Genomic DNA, 24448 nt, shown 5'->3' on the forward strand with positions numbered 1-24448 from the left:
AAATGCTTAAAAGTTGAATGGATCTTCGTTGGTTCTCATTGTTTTCAATTAGCTTGAAAAAATAAATCGCTCTGAAAGTGATTCCAGCGATATTGAATGTCTGTGTTATTATACTTGTAGTGTGGACTCTATTCTCTTGGAATTAGAGTAGTTGTTAAAGCATTGTGCTTATATTTAGCATTCTTGAAACGTGGCAATGTCAATGGCCTGCACTGTTTGTGATAAGGCATGTTTGTTTTTAACCGTTGTCTTCTCCATGTGTTTTAGCATTTTGTGCATTTATCCAGTTACACTCAAACAGCCAAAACTACTTCTCTAAAAGCTCTTTCTCTTTGTTTCTGTCTCTACGTAAGTGGTACAAACTGTCCCCATCTCACCCGAAGCACTTGCTATGTCATATCTATACACTAATTAAGTCTAAACTATTGTTAACCGGCTTGGTGGCCATGGAGCCCAGGAACAAACATTTCTCATCTATTCCCATGACAATAAATACCCATGAAACATATAATCAAGTCAGACTGGGGAGGCTAGAGCTTTGTTTAAATTGTTAGTAGCTGTTATAACCTGTGTTATGTATTCTGAAGTTCATCGACAGATTTCTGTAAGCCAATGAATAAGGTTATTATAGTGCTGTCAGTTTACTACTATTATGGTTGGTAATATCACATATATCCCATAACAAACGTGGATTTATGATATGAAATGAACAAGAGGACACTATATAATTTCAGTATGATTTTAATTTTAATATGCTTTTTGAAGGCTTCTTGACAGGGTGTTTCTTACAGAGAACTGCATGTTAAGACAGAACATCCTAAGCTATCAAAATGCTGCAGGACATTTTCCCTTTATGATGAAATGTATATATAGTTCATGTGAAACATCTCAGTTTTAAATATCAGAATCTTCACCATTCAGGAGTCACTTTCAACATTCACACATTTTCCATTCACATGAATAAACTAGACCTCTTGCAGCTGTTTGCTCAAAGGCCTGAGAAATCTTTCAATATTCAAAACTGATTCAAATATAGACCTTACCAGGTACGAAAATTACAGCTCTGATATGTAAACAGTTCAGAGAGAGATTATATATAAACTCTAGATTTACACTGACAATGCCAGAGTCGACAATACATAAGAGTTCACAAAATAGCAGCTAATTTACTCTACTTGGGAGATTCTACACTGTTTTGGCAAAAGCAGATTCCCTGTGTATTTGATAACAGATTATGCTTTAAAACAGGGGCCCAATTTTGTAGCATTTCAACCAATCCATTTTAACCAGGTGCTAAATGTGCTGAATACTGAATATTTATGTCATTGCCATTTCTCAATGATGCAATGTCATTATTTATCCTGATTTAATTAACATAGAAACAGAGATTAACATAGAAAACTGAATTTTAAAAAGAGACGTTAGTGTACATATTACTATTGAAAAATGGCAGTGGTAATTCATCAAATGACAGAGAAGTGTTATAACCAGGCATATAACCAGATGCGAGTGCAGATGAGCACAATTTTGCCTTTTTAAATAAAAAAGTCGGCCCAGATTACAGTGGTGGAGTGATACTGTACTTTATCTCAGTAAAGTATGCGAATAAATCTCGCTCAGTTCATTCAGTGTTTCCACCCTAATGTTGTCTCAGTGCATCACAAGCTACATTTTCCCAGATTAATATGAAAATAAAAAAATAAATATTTTTGACATGATTTTCTATTTTAAATATTAGTAAGCTCATGAAAATGAGATATGTCTGATCTTCTCCAGTTCTGTAAGAATAAAGCTTTTGTGCACCCGTCTAAAAGGAACTATAAAACATTCATGCAACCATGACAAATGTTTAAATTGTTTAAAATACATTGCAAAATGTGTTTCAAGCAAACAGTTGTTCATACAGTACAACACAGCGGTTTGTCCCATTGTATAATTTTCATAATCATATACCTGAAGACCTTTATAACAGAACAAAGAAAAACATAAATATTATGACGTTTTTGATCATAAAAGTATTGAGATGAACCCCTAGTGCTAGTAGGGCTAGAAACCCTATCTAGGGAACAACATGTTAAACTATTGTAAGGGTTAAAGGGGCATGTACAGGAGACTCTAGAGATAATAAAACCAGCAAAAGAGTCCCTGATTTTAAAGTCAACATGAATTGGAGTTTGCACTTCCCACTTTTTTCCCGAAAAATATGGCATATTTCTGAAAAAAAAAACAGAATATACTGTATACTGGTCTTCAGGATTTGGGAAATACTGACAGAAATTTGTGACATTGGCAGGCTATGCGGGAAGCCAACCTTTTTGCCCACCAGATATTTTACCTTTAGTACAAATAGTGTATACATCTATTTACACTTTGTGTGAAGAGCATCTGTCACTCTTTGCACTTCTATTTATACTTGGTGGAAACAGTATCTAACATTTTTTTTTATTTTACAGTATGTGGAACAAGCACTGAAGAATTGTGCATAGTTATTTCATGTTGACTTTAAGCAAAAGTGTAAAAGATTTCACTGAAATACATTGATTGATGTGTATGATATTCAGTTTAGAGCAAAAAATCTGATGCTTTATATCTTCCCAAAATGGCCCAATGACAAAATCCAATGAAATCGGCCCCAGTCTTCATCCCTATTAGGGATTTTTTAATTGTGGCCATGGCCACGTTCACACTGCAAAGCTTCAGGAGTGACAACCCATTAAAATATAGGACTGAATCCCCTAAATGATCAATTCATGTGTGTACTGAGCAGAACTCAGTGCTGAAATTGCGACGAAGGACAACACGGTAATCATAACGTTCTGGAGTCTTGTGTGTTTGGTATCCGCTATTTTTGACCAAAGTAATACTACAGCAACCAAATACTACATTCAACAATTTTAACAAAATCATTGTTTATTTTTGAAAGTCTGCTTTGTAAGGAGTTTTGTAAATGTGGTTGTCACTCCCGTAAATGACTGAACTGTGTGTACAGATCAGGATTAGGCTTTAAAGGATGAACTGACAAGCGAGTTTGGCTTCAGGCTTCATGAAGTTGTGTAAAGCATGCTGCTGCAAATATCATCTAATGCCTTTTACTGATTATTCTTACGCCAATTCTACAAGTGACCACAGTATATAGATTAGAGGGGTGTTTTTTGCTTGAGAAGCCCTGATTTTTGAAGAGGTTTTATAAAAACATTTATCACAGTAAAGTGGTGAGAAAACAAAGTATAAGAACAGGTGATTCTGAGAGGGCTGTTCCGCTCACAGTTTCTGGGTGAAGTTTTCCGGGAAGACTCCTTTAACTAGGAGGTTTTTGTTCTGAATCCAGTGTGACTCTTTTACGCCCATTAACCAGCCATCATCCTGCGCACACAAACAAAAAGACAATGAGTCATTGTCCGATTGTATGTGAGTGTGTATGCATGTCTAAACATGGGTGCCATGACTGACCTGTTCATCTGGGTTGGCAAAGGGAAGCACAAGCACAATGTCACCAGCCTTCAGATCAAGTTCATCGCTGTCTGTTGCTCCGTAGTCATGCATCACTTTCACCTACCAAAAATCATGTTAGAAAATTCTCTCTTTCTCTCTCTCTCTCTATATATAAATATATATATTAGTGCTGTCAAACGATTGCAATTAATTGCATCCAAAATAAAAGTTTTTGTTTAGATAATATATGTGTGTGTACTGTGCATATTTATTATGTATATATAAATACAAACACATGCTTGTATATAAGAAAATTTATACATTAAATATATTTATATATAATATAAAATATAAGAACATAAATATATACATGTATATACATATAAATATTCAGTATATAAGTGTGTACTGTATTTATGTGTATTTATATATACATAATATATAGACACAGTACACATACATATATTATGTAAACAAAAATGTTTATTTTGGATGTAATTAATAGCGATTAATTGTTTGGCACTATATATATATATATATATATATATATATATATATATATATATATATATAGTGTGTGTGTTATTGCGGTCAAATCGATTAATCGCAATTAATCGGATCCAAAATAAAAGTTTGTGTTTACATAATATATGTATACTGTGTATATTTGTTTTATGTACATATAACAGCCCTTATATATGTATATATAAATACAATATACTGTATACAATTTATACAATATTTATATATGTTTTATATTATACATAAATATAAATATATATTACATATATTTCTTAAATATATACATATGTCTGTATTTATATATACATATAAATATACACAGTACACACACATCTCTTTTGTAAACACAAATGTTTATTTTGGATGTGATTAATTACAATTAATCAACTTGACATTATATATAAAGGTTACATTTATTTGATCAAAATACAGTAAAATACAGTGATATTGTATTATAATATAATACAATATCACTGTATTTAAAATCCTACAATGTGATTTCCTGGATTATTTCCCCCCATTCTGTCTCTCATAGTTGAAGTGTACCTATGATGAAAATTACAGGCCTCTCTCATCTTTTTAAGTGGGAGAACTTGCACAATTGGTGGCTGACTAAATACTTTTTTGCCCAACTGTATAATATAATAAATACTACTACCATTGTAAACCTATGGGATCTTGGGTTTTCAGTGCATCTCACCTTATAGAGAACAGGTGGAGGAAGCTCTGCATCTGATGAGCCATTTGTCACTGTTGGCGCTTCATTCTAAATACAAAGAATAAAGAGAAACACCTTACTTACACCTGAGCAACTAAACAGAATAAAACAAACCTGCTATACATAGAAATGTACACAAAAACGGGCATTTAACATGACCACAGTGGAAACCTGCCACACCCACAGAACAACATGATCTACTTCTGATCCATCCTAAAACTCTATGACATTACTCCACAATACAACCAAAATCAATCTTGTTCCTCTTACACTTTGAAGCTCCTCCCACTGAGGCGGCTCTGACTCCGCCTCCCAAGCCGCAGCCGCACCACTGCCCCAGTTTGTATCTGTGTCTTGCTTTTGCCCTACCTGGGACCCTTCCTTGCCCCAGCAATCCACACCATTATCCTCCCAGTCTGGCTGCGCAGGCGCAGCTGTTTCACTGCCCCAGCCTGACTGTGCAGACACGCTGTCCTGCTCATCCCAGCTGGGAGGTTCATACGGCTGTACGGCAGGAGCGACCTCGTATGGCTGCTGGCCGTAAGGCTGAGCAGCAACTTCATCCGAGTCCCACTGCTGGGAGGGGTCTGCAGCAGGGGTCTGATCAGGCTGGGATGGGGAGGAAGGGTCGCCAGGATTGTTTGTTGGATTTTGGGAGGTAAAATAGATGGCGGGGGAAAAGGCAATACGGCAAAAGGCGCAAGTAATTTGCAAGGAAAAGGAAATAAATGAAGAAAAGGATGAAGAAGAGACGTGAATTACTGTTTATTCCAAACTCCCAAAAATAGTATTATTTGTAGCTTTTTATTAATATTTTGAATTAGCTCTTATTTTTAGACTTTCGATTTCAGTTTTATTTACATTTTTGGTCATTTTGTTATGTAATTTTTATTCATTTTTGTTCATTTAATTTATTTAGGCTTCATTTATTTTTATTTCCGTTTTAGTTTTTACTTAATTTCCAGTTTTACCGTTTCAACTGAAACTAAACAAAAATGAGAAATGTTGCCTTGCAACTAACTGAAATAAATTTACGCTTTTCATCTAAATTTATATTTTATTTCAGCTTTAGTTCTATTAACAAAAATGGTAATAACTTTAGCTTTATTTTTAGTTAGGGTTAAGACCCTGACAATTACAATACATTATTTATTTAATTTAATTAATTACATTTTTTACAGTATAAATCTTGTAAGTCCAAATATATTCGCCGAAAAGCAAGTGAAATCTGTTATTATATAATTCAGCAGATAGCAAGATTCAGATTAGAGGTGCATGTAAACCCCTGAGCAAAGCAAACTGTGCATAGTATTTTTCTTGTCTATATTAAGATATAACTTTTTTTTGTTCTTGTTTCTGTAATGGGACATCTGTTTTCAGCTCACAAATCATCTGAGCTGACCTGATTGAACATGAGACATACTGTGACTATTAAAACTATTGGATACGACTTAACTTTTGTTAATGGTCTGTTTGTTTGTGTGTGGTTTTCTACTTTGTCAATCCACAGACTGTAGAATAATTTAATCCAAAATCCCCATCAAATGGTCCACTGCCATGATCAATCAGACCACAAGAATCACAAAGATTATGTCAAGAGCGATCTGATCCATCACAAGAGTGCCAGCACAGCACAAAGTCTTACCTCCCATGAATCCCATGAAGCCTCCTTCCATGAGGCAGCACAAAATGAAAGAGTGAGATAAATGAGGGTCATAATAAGAGTGCAAAGTACGTCTATCACCATGACAATAGTAAGATGAGAGCTCTCATAAACCCCCCTGACAGGAGCTTATGCTCATAACAGTGAGCTTTTTATTACAGCAAACATGAGAGGAAAGCATTTGTTAAAGGTGAAGTGATCTAATAGTGGATACTGGAGCACCAAGAGAGAGAAAAAAATAATATACAGTAATATTCACAATGAACAAGCCCATACAGAATCTATAGACTGCATTTTGCAGAGATTTTAGGGGGAAATCGATGGAATTCTGTGCAGTGAATATAATCATGGTAAAATGTGTCAAACTGAGCCGAGAGTACTACAACACAATTAGTAGTAAAATTATCCAAAATATTTGTTTATGCTCTACCATTGAAAAGTTGGGGGTTTGTACATTTTTGTTCTCTTGTGCTCATCAGGGCTGCATATTTTTTATTAAAAATACAGTAAAACTTTAATATTTTGAATACTATTATTATTTAAAACAACTCTTTTCTATGTGAATATATTTTAAATGTAAGTTATTCTGTGATGCAAAGCTGAGATTTCAGCATCATTACTCTTCAGTGTCACATGATCCTTCAGAAATCATTCTAATATGCCGATTGGCTGCTCAAGAAACATTTCTGATTATTACTAATGTTGAAAACAGTTGTCCTGCATGATATTTTTTTGGAAACGGTGACATTTTTCAGGAATCCATGAACAGAAATTTCAAAAGCATCATTGCTCAATAAAATTATTTATTTGTTCAAATAAATTGTACTGACCCCAAACTTTTGAATTGTAGTGTATGTTTTATTTATTTATGTTTTTGTCTGTCCCTGGACCTTGTTTTGGGAACTAGTAGGAACCAAGTTAACATGCATCACATGAGAGCAGTTAACACGTTACATGCTAAACCAAAGTGGCATTTCAGTTCCCCAAAACTCAAAAGGGGAAACATGCAGAAATTTCATTCCACTTCAAAACTCAAGAGGCCGAGCTGTTGCATGCACCGTAGATGGCAGCGTGTGCTGAATACAGAACTGCATAATTTGACCTCTGACCTGTGGCTGGATTGAATTGTTAATGTCAGGCACCGCTGCATCTTCAAGCAGGTTAATGATGTTGTCCTGTTTCACCTCCTGAGATGAAGCCGGCCTGGGCGGCCGTGACACCGGCGGTCCTTCTCTGGACTGCCACACCAACACACACATGCAGATACACACAAGCAGGAGGAACATACATAACACACTGACAGTTAAAACGCCAAACCAGAACCGCTTATGGTTAGTTTTTTATCTGTGTAACATGCTTTAAGTTTGCTTAAACGCACTCATGTTACCTAATTATCTACAATTGTTGTTATTGTTAACTAAAACTACTAAAAATAATATCATCCAATAGAATAGAATAATATTAGATGAAAAAACATAAATAAAAGGAAAGCTAAATACTATAATAGTTTAGGGAACTCAAATAACAAAAAGCTGAAATAAAATAATGAATATAAGATGAAAAAACTACATTTTTAATAAATGTCTTGACAATTAAACAAAATATGAGCTCTGGAACTAAAGCTAAAACAGAATCAAAAATAAATTAAAGCTAAGTAGATCTATTAAAAAGAACGAAAATGGCAAAAGCACATCAAATTCCTAAAATTAAAATAAATCTGAAATTCACAAATATGAATAAATACTATAACAGTATATAAATAATGCTAGAATAACACTGTTGTAAGGTTAATTATAAATACTGGTGTAACACTTCCACTTAAAGAAAACTTTTATCATATCACACATGCTTTTGTCCAGTTTTTTATGGGGGGGGGGGGGGGGGGGGGGGGAACGTATATGAGCCCCATTGCAATGTATGATGTATAAATGTATAAAAAAAAAGGGCTTGCTTTTATTTCTGCTTCTTTAGTTTCATATATACTGTAAGACATAAACAAAACACAAATACATTAACATAATATAGAGCACATAAAAGTATGGGCTTTCTCACAGTACCTTTGCTGGTGATTTAGGGGCGTCTGACCCAGACTCTGAGAGGTTGTGATTGGCTGCTTCTTCACTGTATGAAAAACATGGTAGATAAATACTACACTTGGCATTGCACACAGTCATGAGTGTCCTGGCTGAAACACATCACTAGGTGGCAGCAGAGATCAGTGTTAATACTGCAGGCAGATTGGTTTAAATCACTACCATGCACAATTACTGCATTTCAAAGATATTCCAGACATGCAGTTATATTTTTTGCGTCAGAATGTACACACAGCCCCACGCAAGCGGTAATTGTCCACAGCAAACAAGTGTTAGTTCATTTTGAATATTTCAGCTGTAATTTGTACCAATTTTTTTTTTTTTTTTACAAATGGAGGAAAAACATGCACTTCTCAAGTGAAAACAAATGTTTCTCAGACATTTCTTCAGAAGAAGGCCTGAGAGACAAAATATAGTTTTTTCTTCCACGTAAAAAAATAAAACAGCTGCATTTCTGAAGTCATTAAAAAAGATTTACACACCAAAACAAGATATTATATGAAACGAGAGAGCATGGTGTAAATAATCTTGTTGAAGTGCAATAAATGTTGCATAAACACACACATAAAACATTGGAGCTGTTACCTCTTCCCAGTGCTTGCTGTCGTGACACCTTTTCTGTGGATTATTTGGGGGAGCGTTGGTTTAATTTACAAGGAAAACAAGAACTCGCACATCTGTGTGCTAAACTACAGGAAACCAGAAGTGTCTATACAGACAGGAAATAGCTCAGGATAAAAGCACTCACTTGGCTAGACGCTGCTCATCCAGTTTGGTCATAATATCACTCAGATTCTGGTTCAGCTGTGAGTGAGAGAGTGCAACATAACTACGTATTCCTTAACTAACAACAATAATCTCATTTATCTCTTGTTAATAAGTCTCTTATTATTGGCTCACTTTGCCCATGTCCCTGTGAAAGTTTTCCTCCAGGCCGGCAACGCTCTGGAATGCGTTAACATAGATGCCAACACGACTGCAGAGAGAGAGAGAAAACTACAAGTCAAAATCAGTTCATTTAAATTATAATTTTTTTTTTTTTTTTAGTTTTCTAAAAAATGTATATTCTTGTCATGTTTAAACATATTTATGTACTTGTGACAGTAAAGACTTTAGTAATGTAATATATATATATATATATATACAGTACATATACATACATCAAAGAATCTTGAAAAAATGTATCATGGTTTCCACAAAAATATTTAACTGTTTTACATTTACATATAGTCATTTTATCCAAAGTGACTTACAAATGAATTATTTTTATAATAATAAGAAGATATTACAATGATTTCTAAAGGATCATGGGACTCTGAAGACTGTAATGATGCTGAAAATTCAGCTTAAAATTACATTTTAAAATACACTAAAAAGGAAAACAGTTCATTCAAATTGTAAAAATATTTCACAATATTTTACACTTTTTAATCAAATAAAGGTAGCTTTGTGTGAGGAACAGAAAGTTAGGGCAAAAATGTGAGTCTTCCTCTCTGTTATTATGATATTCTATTGCTTTTATATTGCATTTTTGTCCTTTTTGCAGCTTGTCAGAAGTGATCCGTTCGAATTGTTATTATATGGAAAAGAGCCACGTGAAAATGCTACAAAATGATCCTTTTGTGTTTCACAGAAAAAAACTAACATCAACTAATAAAGTTTAGAACAATGTGATGGTTATTGTTCCATCACATATAGAAGAGAGAAAGAGGGGAAGGAATAAGAGAGATAAACAGAGATCATGGCAGGATGAATAGCTGGTTATTACCTGTCCCACAGGGTGGGAAGTTCCTCCTGGAGTTCATAATTGATCTCCTCAAATACCTTCTGAGCTCTGCCCAACTCTTCCTCGGCCTAAACACACACAAACACATCAACACACACCGTCATTAGGCTAAACACACTATAATTTATGAAAATACATATACAAAGAATTACGCGTTCAGCTCTGCATGGATAGACTGTGGGCAAATGGACCCTGTGATCTGATTCCTTTCTACTGAAACCTCCAGAAAGCATTTAAAACAAACAGAAAACCTTTACTCACCGCATGTCATTTCAAACTGTATTACTTTATATTGTATAACGCAAAACAATCATCTCTACAGAATGTTTCTCCATACAAGGAAAACAAAGAGCAGGGGCTATCAAGCTCCAAAAAAAAAAAAACGGCACCAAAAATACCATAAAAGCACTTCACATGACTTGTGTGCTAGAGCCAAAGTCCTTTAAATAATGACACTGTTGTCTTCGGTAGGGTTGCTTATTGTAGGTGTAGGTGAATTGTAGTTGAGTAAAATACATAAAAATTTTATTTTTTTTTATTTTTTTTGCAAACGATACTACTGTTTAAAAGTTTAGGGTCATAATTTTATTCAGCAAAGTTCATTAAATCGATTTAAAGTAAAAGTAAAGACTGCAAAATAAATGCTGTTGTTTTAAACTTTCTATTTATCAAAGAATCCTGAAGCAAAATCACAGTTTGATCCCAAACTTTTGGACAGTATTTTTTTAAACAAACATCATTTTTAATGTCATGCATACAAAAGCATGAAGTAAATACACCTGAGGAACAGAGATGCTACATGAGGAAGCCACGCTGTGAGTGGGTGTGGACTGTGAGTAGGTGGGTGGAGTTATGCAGATTAAGGGAGGGTTTACAGGCTGAGAGACAGATGAGTCACCTGGCTTCTCGAAAGGTTAGTTTGAGCGATTTGATGTGCTGTGATTATTCCCTGAGCCCAGCCCGGAGCAGCCTTCTCCACCAGAGCCAGAGGCTATAGACGTGCAGCAGAGACAGTGACAGAGAGAACAGCGACAAACACACTCAAGTACTGATGTTAGCTCACACAAATCTCATCAAGCAAGATAACAGCTTGTGCAAACACACTCATACAATCACTCAAGCATTGAACTGACTGCGATACATGAATTATGCATTGTTATAGCAATAAGTTGGTTAGTTAACAAGGTTTAAAGACAAAAGGCCAGGCAGTACAGTATCAGTCGGTACCTTGGCAATTTTGGCCTCGTCCTTTTTCTTGCTTTTCTGTATAGAGGCAAAATGATGTCTAGCACTGTCAAAATCTACCAGCTTCCTTTCGCGCTTAGCGATGCGAGTCTGCAGAGGGAGTCAGAGAGTCACAAGTTCATCAAACACAGCAGTAACTAATACTGTAAATAGACAATGGCCATAAATGGTTGCTAGGGTGCTGTTATAAAGTTGTAGGTGTTGCTAGATGGTTCTTGCTATGTGATGCAACTGCATGTCTTGATTATATTCTGGTGTCTAGATGTAGCCGGATCCCTACTTCAGTGTAAAGCCCTATTCGGTCAGTAATTGCCTCTCATAGGAACGGCAGTAAAAAATAAATTTGCATCGCATATTAATGATAAAAGTCATGCATTCGTATGGCGATTTATGCCATAATGCTATGAATGAGCTGCTCACATGGTCAAAATGTCTGTTATTGCTTTGATTGCTCATATTTAATTTAACGACAGGAAAAGATTATCTCTATTTATTATTTTATTATTTAAATATCATTTTTAAAAATAGGATGATCAATGCACTTTGGCTTTCTGTCTTGCATTTTATTTTAAAAATGTGGAAATGAGCAAAAATAAGTTAAAGCAAACTCTTATGTACATAAGGTTAACATTTGACCCAACTAGTTGTTTGACTAGTAAAATTATTAGTTGTGCAAGCCCTAATTTATACACTGTAAAAGTTATGATCAGTAAGGCATGACAACTTATATTTTTACACTACTTTTTATAAGTTATGACACTTTTTTCAAAATTATACATGATTTTGTTCTCTTTTTTTTCTTAACAGCTCCTACCCAGTGCAGTGGAACTGTGACAAAATAAAATCCTTGTAAACATTTTCCAGCGTTTCAGTAATAAAAATATCCATATTTAAAATGCGTGCACATTAGCACAACCATTACTGTACTGTGCTTGGCAGCGGTCAAAGGATATTTACAAAACCACTTTTCCATTGATCCCTTCTTGTAAACTCAGAGATGTGGATTCACACAGCAATTAAATTACCACACAACCTTGGTGTTTGTCAAAAAACAGAAGGTAATTTAGCTGGGATTTTTTACACGGTCCAAAAAAACAGACATTCTGAATTTGGACAGCAATAAAATCACTGACTAGTTCACATAAATGTTGAAATGCTTATTTGTACCACTTATTAAAGCAAAAACAAACCTTTATGTCTGGAAATGGAGCCAAATATGTGTCCATGGAAATGAGGGCATTGTCCACAAGCTTCTGATGGAAATCTTGCCACAGGAGGTCAGTGTCCTGTAAAACAAATGTGATCAGACACATACAGCAAGACACATACTCTCACGCTGTCTCTCTCACACACACTGACAAACCACTGATGACAAAAGCCTAAATATATGTGAACAGAACTATTCTAAAATAGAGTTCACTGCAGTAGCACTACTCTAGCATCACTTGCTCTAGACTAGACCGACATGTTTACCTCCAGATTATTATCCATTTCTTTCTCTATCATCTCCTTTACTCACAGAGGGATGGGTAAGTGGAAGAAATCAAAGAAATGTAGAAAACAGAATCAAGTCAACAGAGATCTAAACATCAGTGTGGACAGCTGCGATCCTTCACTTACGTACAATCTTAAAGGAACAGTTCACCCAAAAATGGAAATTTGCTGAATTTACTCAGTGTCATCAAAGATGTAGATGAGTTTGTGTCTTTATCGAAACATATTTGGAGAAATTTAGCATTACATCACGTTCATCAATGGATCCTCTGCAGTGAATGGGTGCCGTCAGAATGAGTCCAAACAGCTGATAAAAACAATAATCCACACTTTTGTGTTGGTTTTATCAGCTGTTTGAACTCTCATTCTGAAGAAACTCATCTACATCTTAGGCAGACAGAGGGTAACTACATTTTTAGAAAATATTTGGGATTTATAATTAAAATATACATTTCTGTTTGGGGTCAGTAAGAATTTTTTTTAAATGTTTTTGAAATCTCTTATGTTCACCAATGCTGATTTATCTGATCAAAAATAACTGTAAAAACAGTAATATTGTGAAATATTATTAGAATTTAAAATTTTGATTTATTCTTGAGATGCAATGCTGAATTTTCAGCATCATTAATACAGTCTTCAGAGTCACATGATCCTTCAGAAATCATTCTAATATGCTGATTTGCTGCTAAATAATTATTTCATTTTTATCAGTGTTGGAAACAGTTTTGCTGCTTGATACATTTGTGGAAACTGTGATCATTCTTTTCTCTCCAAAAAAGAAATAAATAAAATTACTGGCCCTGACATTTTGAATGGTAGTGTATATTCAAATGCTGGAAGATTTTGGTATCTTAGCACATCTGAGATAAGTATGAGACTTGAATAAATAGTATCTAGTTTCCTGTGATCATTAACATTTTCCTATGGTTTGGTATCTGGTTTGTGACATAACTAAGATAGTTTCTGAAACTCTACAAGCGACACATTTGAGGTTACTGTGGCCCTTTTGCATACATTATGTAAGAATCGAGAGACTGACATATTAAAGAGATTTTACTTTCCTATGAGATTTTTCACACTGAAAACACTAATGTCACACAATCCAGACAAAGTGTTTTGCTCTGCCAGTGACATCCTTACACACCTCTGCGATGGAGTCCACCTCCTCCTTGCCAAACCACTCGGGGTCGTACATTTCTGCCAGACAGTCATGCAGACGCTTCGAACACTCGTGCATGGCTGCGGAAACAAAAAAGGGTCAGCTAAGAGACAGTCATTGACACAGATGGCTGCTCAGTCACTCAAACCAAAATACATTTTTCAGAGAAGTGAGAACTGCTGTGGGCACAGGGGAGGAAGCACACTAGGGGCAGCACACTATAGAGTCTGTTGTAAAAGGAACAAGGCTGTCTGCTTACTTTGCATTTCTTTAATTTACTATCACTCACCAGTGGTTAAAGTGGTAGTTCATCCATAAATGAAAATGCTGCCTTAAAGATTTGGAATATAGTGTACCGACTGCTTTTATGGAGCTTTTTGTCATTTTTGGAGCTTGACAGATCTAGTCCTCCCCCCAAAAAACTGCACTAACATTTTATCAAACTTACATGTTCCGAGGAAGAAAATAAACATGGGGTGAGTAAATGATGACTTAATGAAGGTGAGTAAAGAATGACAGTGTTTAATTTTTAGGTGAAGTATCCCTTTAAGAGCAAACCAATATGGCCAGACCTGAAAACACTTTCCACATGTTTACGACCTAGAAAGAATTTGTGACTCCCTTATCTCTGTTACACATGGAGGCAGGTAAAGCTAGATGCAGGACTGAGTATGTTCAGTCACAATCATCTGTTTTGCTTTTAGAGAAGCTCCTGTATTGTATCTGCGAGAAGGCTGCATTTAAATACAAAGGAGCATGATAGAGAGATTGCATATTTGGTTCTACTTCTGCCAAATTACCATAATGAACAGATTTATGTTTTTGGAAATGATTGTGTTTGCGTTTTCTTTCAAATTGACTAGATTAGCTTTCTCTAAATGATATCATATGCCACTACAAAGGCATTAAAAGCATAGCTCACCCCACCCCCACCAAACAAAATAAAACATCATTTACTCATCATTTAAAATGTTATGACTTTCTTTCTACTATGGAACATAAAAAATATATTTTGAATAATGCCTGCGTTTTTGTTTTGTTCACACTATGAAAGTCAATGGTTACCAAAATATTCTTTTGGGTTCCACAGCAGAATGAAAGTCATACAGGTTTGGACCAACATGAGGGTGAGTAAATGATAACTGAATGTTAATTAAACTCTCGTTGATCTTGTTTATTAAAATGTATACACAGACACACAATTAGAGTCTTACTTTTCACTGCCGTCATATATGCCTTCAAGTCTTTCTGCAATTTGGTGCCATCAGTCTGCAGATATAGATCAGAGAGAAGAAACCATCACTAGATATTTAAGAACTACGATGAGGGTTAGAGATCAAATGTCAAGGCAAGGAGTATATTAAGGAGGGGGTCAGAGAGGGTGAAGGTTTAAGGTCTCTAACCAGCTGCTTGTTGAATTTGGCCACTTCCTCCTCAAATGCTGTGTCTTTTGTTTCGTCCGCCTTTCCCAACTTCTGCAACACCTATCAGAGAGCAACACAAAACAGCCAACATACTTCATACAACATACATAACTTCTACTTTCCTTGTGCTTGTAGGGACCAAGGTGAGAATTTATAAATATCATAATCTAGCAACACCAAATGTAACAAGTAGTTTTTCTTTATAAATGAAAGCGCTAAAAAAATCCCATTCTACATAACTTGAATTAATGTAAAGAAACAACAAATGAAGAACTAAGTATAAAGGTGAGTAAAAAGTATAATGTTTTTTGTGAAAAGACAAATGTTTAGTTGCATCATGCCCCTCAAATCAACTAATTAATATTGAACTTATCACACTGTACCAGGTTAGAACGGAGTGAAAACCATAAACAGCCTACAGCCAATGTGTCCAAAATAGATGTAACAAAGTGACAAGCACAGAAAGTTATCTGTACCATGTACATCTGAATTTCTGTCTAACTAATGAACTTTTATGTTTATGTAACTTGTCAAATGATTTATTATTATTATTATACATTGGTGTCAGATTTAACCACATCATGTAATTGTGATCAAATCATCGGCGTGACATTATTGCTTTAATAACATCTTCAGCAGCATTTTAAACAAATGAAAAGCACAGTTTTAAGAGTGAAGATGAGTACGTTTGTTTTAAAAAGATGGCAAGAAACAGGGTCTTAGATTCCTGGCCACCACAAATGGTGCTTTCGGTATCGGTTCCATGTTCCTCTTCCCCATGAAGAACGCTGACATACAGTAACTGTTCATAGAAAATGAAACTTATTCAAGGAGGCTTTCATTGAGTTCCTGAGAGTGTGTCATTGACTGAACTTTACTTTCGCATGCATACAAACACCTGCCAAACGTTCAAAGCACAATGTCCATAGGATGTTTCCATTATACAAGACATAACTATTTCCTAGCAGATTTAATTATGCACATTTCCTTTAGTTCAGATTGCCATTCTTCCTGTCCAACATGTATGAGGTAGTGCTTGAATCCGGTTCTATTTATTCAGAGGTCATTTCCTTTTCCTTCTGCTCCCCCATGTCAATTCCTAGCGGCATATTAAACATGCCATGCCATTTGTGACCCAAAGAGATTGGTCTCCGTCAGCCTGATATGAACAACAGTATAGCACATCCTACGACGTCCACTTCATAATGTCAAAAGATTCAAGATGAAAGGATGAGATTTCTCACATTTTGAAATGCTTTCTAAAAAGTTTAATATGCAAAGACAACTATAAGTAAGCCATCTGAATGCTAATAGAAAAAAAAAAACAGTTTGGGATGGGACTGTATGACTAATGGAAAATTTAATTTTCAGTTCTCTACAACTAAAAACTACCCATCAGTTTCAATAAATTGCTACATATAACAGAAAACTTGGTGCATTCTGTTCATTTTTGTAACAAATTTCAGATATAACTACAAAAAGAAAAATACAGTAAGTTCCAAAGAAGTTCCTGGTCTAGTAGAGCAAAGGAATTCAATAAAACTGGAGGGGAAATCACAGTAACCTCTAATCTCCCACTGGCTTTCTCTTGGCCTATATTAATAAAGGCCGTGTCAGCTGTGCTCTTCTTGAAGAATGTATGAATGTGTATTACTGTGAGGGAGTGTTTGAAAGCTGATCCTGAATGCACTGCAGCAGGACCCCTCCCTCGAGCCCCCTGACATCTTAAAATACTGCGGCCTGGATCTTTGTCATGATGGCCTGTTCTCCCTGTGCAGTAGAGCAGATCTGGGATGAAGGCATTCTCTGTGACTCAGAGGTCTTCCAGGAACACTGGATATGACTGTACTCGCTCAGCTAATGGTCGAACGACATGGATTTCTCAATAGCTGACGAGATATCTAGAGAGCAGGTGGTTAGTGAATGGTTTGATAAAATAATACAGAATTTATAAGATGATTGAATTCACTCACTACTTACTCAAAATTCACTTTCAATTTTCTGACATAGAGCAATATCCACTAATATGACTGTCAGTAAATTTAGTTAATACTGAGTTTTGTTTATGAGTCAAGCAGTCTGTATCTTTTTGTCTTGAAAGCTTATGGGAATACGCTACTATTCGAAAATTGGGGGTTGATAATATTTTTTTATGTTTTTGAAAGTTTTTAATACTCACCGAGGCCCTATTTATTTGATTAAAAATACCTTAAAACAGTAATATTGTGAAATATTAATACAATTTACATTTACATTTAGATTTAGTCATTTAGCAGAAGCTAATTTAGGACAATGGGAGCATTCAAAAACAACAAAAGAGCAATGATGGGCAAGTGCTATAACAAGTCTCAGTTAGCTTAAAGTACACATAGCATGTTTTTTTTAATTATATAATAAATAAAACAGATAGAATAGAAAAAGAATAGAGAGGCTAGAGTTAGTTTTTTTAAGAAAACAAGCATCTAGTAAATTAATAGAGTGAAAGTCTAAAAGGTGCACGTTTTTTATATCCTAATGATTTTTGGCATAAAAGAAAAATCAATCATTTTGACCCATACAATGTGTTGGCTATTACTACAAATATACCCATGTGACTTTCGACTGGTTTTGTGGTCCAGGGTCACAAATGTCTTTGATGCCACTCTTTTGATCAATTAAATGTAACCTTAATGAATAAAAATATTAATTTTGAACTTGCGATGAGTCGTTAGTGATTTGAATCATGTTTTTTTTTTTATCTGTTTTCTTTCCTAAATTAAAACTCGGGTGCTAATAATAATGGATGCTATGCAGCTAATTATACAAAAAATAAGCTCTGTTTGTACAAGTTGTGTTGTGTGCAACTTCACCCGAACGCAGCACTGATGGGAAGATTGTATCCTTCTGCCAACTTCATTGTTGAATCTCATGTTTTTCATTAATTTGTCATGTAACAAACGCACAATGAAAATCGTTGAGTGATGACCCATCACAAGCACAAACAGTTTTAAAAGCACCACAAGTGATACATTCTTTAGGATGTTCTATTCTGAGAGCACTTAATAAATTTAAAACCATAAACAAAGGCATTTCCTATGAAAAATACAAAAATATCCTGACTTTCTCAACTTTTGCTCAGTTACACTTCTGCACTCTTCTGATTAACAATCGAAACTACTGCTAATTTTATCATCCTGTATGTTTCGTCATTTGGAAAATGCTTTGCATAATGTGTCCGTTTCCTAAAAATTGCTTAAATTACAGTCTGTTCATATGGCTTTAGAAGACTAATATAGTGCACGTCATATGAACTGCTTTTTTTGTCCTTTTTGGACAATATATACTTCAATATTATATGAGCAGCAGGCCGGTTTTTGAAGTTGTCTCCTTTTGTGTTTCACAAACAAAAAGTCATCCGGGTTTTGAACGACATAAGTTTTTATTTACAGGAGAACTATTTGTGAATCAGCATGTTTAATTTATACAGCTCTGATCAGACCAGCGCCAACCATTTGTCCGGCAGCTGAGAGATTGCTAAGTGTGTGTGAGCGAAACATTCGAGCAACTGAGAAGCAAGTTTATACTAATTGATACAGAAATCCATATTAATACCACCCTTATAATCTGACACCATGCAAATGCAAATTCATCCTCTCTTTCCTCTACAGCAGCATAGACTTCTATTGATTTCTGTGCTGTAAAAGAAAGATTTTTAGCTTCAAAATGGCTTGAGAGGTTTCGTAAGACTGAGCTATATTTCTGGGACAAATCTGTCTAAAGTACACACACACACACACTTCTGCTGTCTCATAGGAGTGGCAAGCGGATGGGCTTAATTAATGTGTCTGTGGAGTCTTAACTAACAGGTTAAAGGAGCTTACAATGAGAGAGATTTAGCAGTAGCCTGTATGTGCTTGTGCAAATTTATGACCGCATTCTCTCAAGTATAATCCAAATATCACTTCATCTGTATTTTATAAAGGCCCCTGGACTTTACTTCTGGTCAATGTGTGCTGGTGTTCAGTTACAGCCCCAAAAATACCCAAGACCACAGCCGCTGGCATTCACACACACCACGGTTTGTTCGCACAAGGGATTTCTGGGGATTAGCTCACAGCTACAGCCTGTCTGCTATTCATAGCCCAATCCACATGCTGCTCTATAGCTCTATGAGGACGGACAGGTGTGTGGGTGGAGTGCGGAAGAGGGGTGTGGCTTTTGATTGACAGGTCGCCGGTCCAATCAGAGCAGAGGTCAGGGGAAGGCTGAGGACACTTCCTATGGGTTTCTAATCTGAGAAAAGGAGGACTGGAATGTTTCTACAAAAAAAAAGGATGGGTGACTCAAGAACAACCTGCCTTGATGTTCCAAATTAGTGACAAACATCATCTTATGACAGACAGGTGGATGTGGGAGAAGCAAAGAGTGAGAAAAGATAGAGGAGAGTGCAGAGATGTGGGCCATTTGCCACTAGAGGATCGTGGTTAACTCTCCTCTACCTGGCTGAGTTTCAGGGGGGAAGAGGAGACCGCGACCTTACCTCAATGCAATCACGTATCACTTAGAAGGAGTGTGCACACACACACACGAATACACACATACAGATACTTTCAGAGTCAGAACAGTTTTTCACACTCTGAAGAGGTAGAGACAGCTGAGGACTTGAGCTACCATGAAGTACACTAAATGCAACTAAAACAAGTGCTGACAAATAATATTTAGGCCCATTGTAAAGCCTGCAGACAAAAGCAATCTGTCCAGAAACGTATTAAATGGATCATTCATGCAACGATTAAAATTCTGTCATAATTAAAGCAACATAACAAACAGTAGTCACTATACTCCAAGTCTTCTGAAGCTATAGATACAAGCTAACACTTCATGGTGAACAGAGCAAAATTTAAGTTGTAATTCCCTGAAAATTTAATCTCACTCACACTATCACATTCAAAGTTGGCATGTCAGAGACATGGCAGGTTCGAAGTAGCTAGACAGCCAGCATGAACATTCAGCAAAATCTATTCTGTGTTCTACCAAAGAAAGAAAGTCAGATAAATTGGGAATGACGAGAAGAGTTAACTATTCCATAAAGTCAGGTCACTCAGATATATAAAACGTCTTTTAAACTTTCCATACAAAAAGAGATGTAAAAACTGTATCCTGTTTTACACAAAAATATTAAGCAGCTTAACTGTTTTCAACATTGATTATAATAAGAAATGTTTTTTGCATATTATCAGCATATTAGAATGATTTCTGAAGGATCATGTGACACTGAAGACTGGAGTAATGATACTGTAATTCATCCTTGCATCACAGGAATGAATTACATTTTAAAACATATTCACAAAATTCACATTTTAAATTGTAATAATACTTCACAGTAATACTGTTTTAACTGCATTTTGACCAGAATAAGAGAATTCTGTGAACAACATAAAAAAAATGCCGGAAGTGTATTCCAGCTACAAATAAGTCTACCTGCACAAAGTTTATTTTATGTGATTTCAAGTACGTTTTTTGCAAATAAAGCGCAGTGCCTGGTGAAAGACGGCACTTTTTTGTACCTCCATGACAACAAGGGATAATTTCATAATTTATTGATTGTTACAGATACTGTTTCTTAAATGCAGCACTTGATGATGATGTTAAGAATGATGAGAAACCTCAGAATTACACACAAAGCAACTGAAAATAGGTACTATGCATGCAGGACAGAAAAGCCCCTACCACATGAAGAGGAACACAAACACAGAAGCAGACAATGATCCTAAATAACCTTTTTACTCTCCTTGTAAACATCTATATGACCACAAAATAATGAGCCTGCTTGGTTTATAGGGACAGGAAACGATAAAACTATATTTCCTAGAAATCTCCTATCCGAGATGTCTAAGCCTCTTATGAAATACTAAAAGTGTGAAACAATATTTAGCATGAAACGACCTAAAAACAAAAATGACCAGTACTCTAAATAACCAAAATGTATTGATTTCTGATGTTTCTGTACTGATTCTAGTACTGGTTCAGATTATTAACTCAATGAAACAGTGTCAAGTGTCAGACCCCTAAAATAAACCTAGAGACTGGCTAAATTTATCAAGTATAGACCTATAACCCTGGTCTTACATCCTAAAATCACTCAAATCAAAAGCGTGTCACTTTTGCACAGTGCAAGGCTCTGGTGTCCAGCTGTGCGCTCTGGGAGGCCAGCGGTCATTTGGAGCGTTTAGCATGGAAATGACACTTCCTGTGTACCTCCTGCTTTCAGCTGGGGGTTTGTTTTTGTTGATGCACCACTCATACCCTGAGACTTAAACTGTGCCACAAAGTCGCTATTTCAAAACTGCACCATCTGTTCCCGAGAGCCAGGGATTCATTTTGTAGTGGACATATGTTGTTTGTGAATATCTCTGATTCCATTCTGTTTTAAGTCCTAGTGTATCTTAAAGAAAACACTCTGGGCTTTTCTGTGATACAAAATGTTACAGGAGAGAGCGAGACTAGTTGGGGCATGAGGATGTTGTTGTAAGGGTTGAGTAATTATAAAGTGACATAAATGCTCTAGCAGTGGGTTTTATGAATCCAAACACCTTAAACAAGTTACCCCTCCCCACCACCACCACCACAACCACACACACACACACACACACACAGAAAAAAATTTAAATACATAAATAATAATAATAGTCTGACACACATTCAGACAAGTGCCAACTATATAATGAGGGTAGATTATAGACAACATTTTTCATAATAGTTGTAATTAGTGGAGCCTACAAAACATTTTACAAAACAGACACTGAGTGAAGGGTTTTTTTTTTTTTACTTTAAATGTTATATTTTAAAAAAGGTGTTCTCAAATCAGTGTTAACAGCAGCTCCCTAATGTGACAACTTACCCCATATAACAACATGCCCATAAATGATCAATTATTTTGAAATTTATTTATTTATTTTTACTTGGGAAATTACATTTATTATTATTATTATTATTATTATTTGTACTCAAGTCTTTAAGGTAGCCGATGTACCTGACTTTCAAAATAAATTGAACTTAACCTGACAAATATTCAGTGGAGTACAAAAGTGTGACAAATAGGCCCCAGTCTCCATATAGTATAATAATATAGTATAATATAATGGCAAGGAAAACTCAAATGTCAAAAGAGCTTTGGTCACTGCTCTTTAATGCCCTTCATCTCAAATGACCCCATCATTTTCAAACATAACTTTAACAGGAACTGCTCTTGGAATGAGAAATAAAACCATCTTTTCAACTCAGTGGAGCATGAAAAACACATGAGCGAGTGTTGTGTGGTGTTTCAGTGCTGTTCAGCTGTCTCTTCCTACAGCAAACAGATTATTTGACACTTAGAACAGCTGTTCAGCTGCAAGCAGTTGAATGCACAAACTAAATAACAAGAAAATACATAACTGTTGCATATACAAAGAGATGCAAGCACGCATACCTTCTCTTGTGCTCGGGTTATCCTCTTCTGTACATTACTGGCCAGTTTCCCGGCGTTGACTCCTTTCCCTACCTCTGCCATGTCTGAGCTTCAAGTTTCCAAAGTGAATAAATAAATAAATAAACCGTTATGAATGAAGTAAAGCGCAGAGAGACAGGCAGGAGACACAGAAGAACAGTAATGTATGGGGAAATACTGTCGGATCAACAGGAGATCGGTGGGTAAACCCTCTTAAAGAGACAGTGCGAGAGTTCAGAGTCCTAAAAGTGGACACGAAGAGTTATTATTAAACTAAACTCCTTCCAAACTACGAGATCAAAAAGTTTAAACTTAAAGCTGTCAAACTATTTACGGTCTAACGGGTTCCGTTATTCACCTCCGGTGACAAGCAACTGAGAGAGAGAGAGAGAGAGAGAGAGAGAGAGAGAGAGAGAGAGAGAGAGAGAGAGAGAGAGAGAGAGAGAGAGAGATTATGTTTCCACTTCTTATTATAGACGCTCTCTTAAAGCCACAGGTATCGCGACATATAAGCATCTTTTTTTTCTGGAAAGTTGCAGTAATAAGTAGTCTTATTGGATAGTTATATCAGGGGTTTTCAAACTGGGGTCCAGGGACCTCCTAGGAGTTGCAAGGAAGTGCTAGGGGTCCTTGAAGAGTTTAGAGAAAAATAGTGAAAAAAATAAAATATGATTAAACAAAATAAATTGATAGTAATATATAGAATTAAAAAAATAAATCTCAAATAAATAAATTTATACAAATGGATCAATTAAAAATGGACTTAAATAAGCAATGTCTAAGAGCACAGAACTGCAGGCAGTAGTAAACAAAACGTAGTAATGTAAAAACTAAATATTTTCCAAATAATATTTTACATATTTATTATATTGATTTTTTACACTGTATATATTGGGCCTCTATACATGAAAATGTACAGTTGCCTTTTAAATTCTAGGATGGGGAGCCTTTGCAACAGAATTATTATTTTGGGGGGTCCATGGCATCAGAATTCAAAACCCCTGCATTGTACAACAGATAAGCTATTTATATTTACCATTGCTCTGCAAATTTTCACAGGTGAAATTCAGTCATTTCAATAAAAATCAATGCAACCAGGATTTTTCCGTTCCAAAAGTTGGTCACGTCAATGACATGCTTATTAACATTTACATTTATTTATTTATTTAGCAGATGCTTTTAATATAACATAAGAAGTGCATGGTGACAAGTCAATAACATTAAAGGTGTCGCAATACAAATCTATAAAGCTTCCAAAATGTCATCCTTTTTAACCTAATGTTTTAGTTCCATGAGAATTTGAGAGATGAGACTAGTCTAAATACCATGTTTGCATGGTCTCATTAGTAAGAGGAGAATTTATCTATTCAGTGAGGTCATATCACGTTTGGTGGGATTCCTGTTACATTAAACCCATCTGACTCTCTTACACACTGTACTGACC

General features: G+C 35.5%; 1 protein-coding gene across 3 annotated transcripts; it reads right to left on the minus strand.

The window, feature by feature from the left end:
- Positions 1-726: 726 nt before the first annotated feature.
- On the minus strand, positions 727-23385 carry LOC306844913 (myc box-dependent-interacting protein 1-like). 3 transcript variants are annotated; one of them, XM_079377350.1, is made up of 19 exons: positions 22987-23197; positions 15516-15596; positions 15327-15381; positions 14098-14192; positions 12933-12968; positions 12650-12745; positions 11442-11549; positions 11113-11205; positions 10197-10282; positions 9329-9404; positions 9177-9232; positions 9014-9046; positions 8393-8456; positions 7445-7573; positions 6318-6341; positions 4943-5281; positions 4655-4720; positions 3451-3552; positions 727-3363 (listed from the first exon to the last, which is right to left on the minus strand). In XM_079377350.1, the coding sequence occupies exons 1-19, from the start codon at positions 23065-23067 to the stop codon at positions 3262-3264; spliced, it is 1722 nt and encodes a 573-aa protein (XP_079233476.1). In that variant the 5' UTR covers positions 23068-23197; the 3' UTR covers positions 727-3261. The 3 variants fall into 3 exon arrangements, with proteins under 3 accessions (XP_079233476.1, XP_079233477.1, XP_079233478.1); XM_079377351.1 differs by lacking the exon at positions 9014-9046 and having other exon boundaries at positions 22987-23385; XM_079377352.1 differs by lacking the exons at positions 4943-5281; positions 6318-6341; positions 7445-7573; positions 11113-11205; positions 12933-12968 and having other exon boundaries at positions 22987-23369.
- Between the last annotated feature and the right edge of the window lie 1063 nt (positions 23386-24448).

This window comes from Barbus barbus (genome assembly GCF_936440315.1).
Source record: "Barbus barbus genome assembly, chromosome: 25".
Lineage (NCBI taxonomy): Eukaryota > Metazoa > Chordata > Actinopteri > Cypriniformes > Cyprinidae > Barbus > Barbus barbus.

Coding starts and splice junctions, on each gene's coding strand:
- LOC306844913 (XM_079377350.1), bottom strand. CDS start 23,067: ATGGCAGAGGTAGGGAAAGGAGTCAACGCCGGGAAACTGGCCAGTAAT. Junction 15,382..15,515: donor CCAAATTCAACAAGCAGCTG/GTTAGAGACCTT, acceptor CTATATCTGCAG/ACTGATGGCACCAAATTGCA. Junction 4,721..4,942: donor AGTGGGAGGAGCTTCAAAGT/GTAAGAGGAACA, acceptor CTTTGTATTTAG/AATGAAGCGCCAACAGTGAC.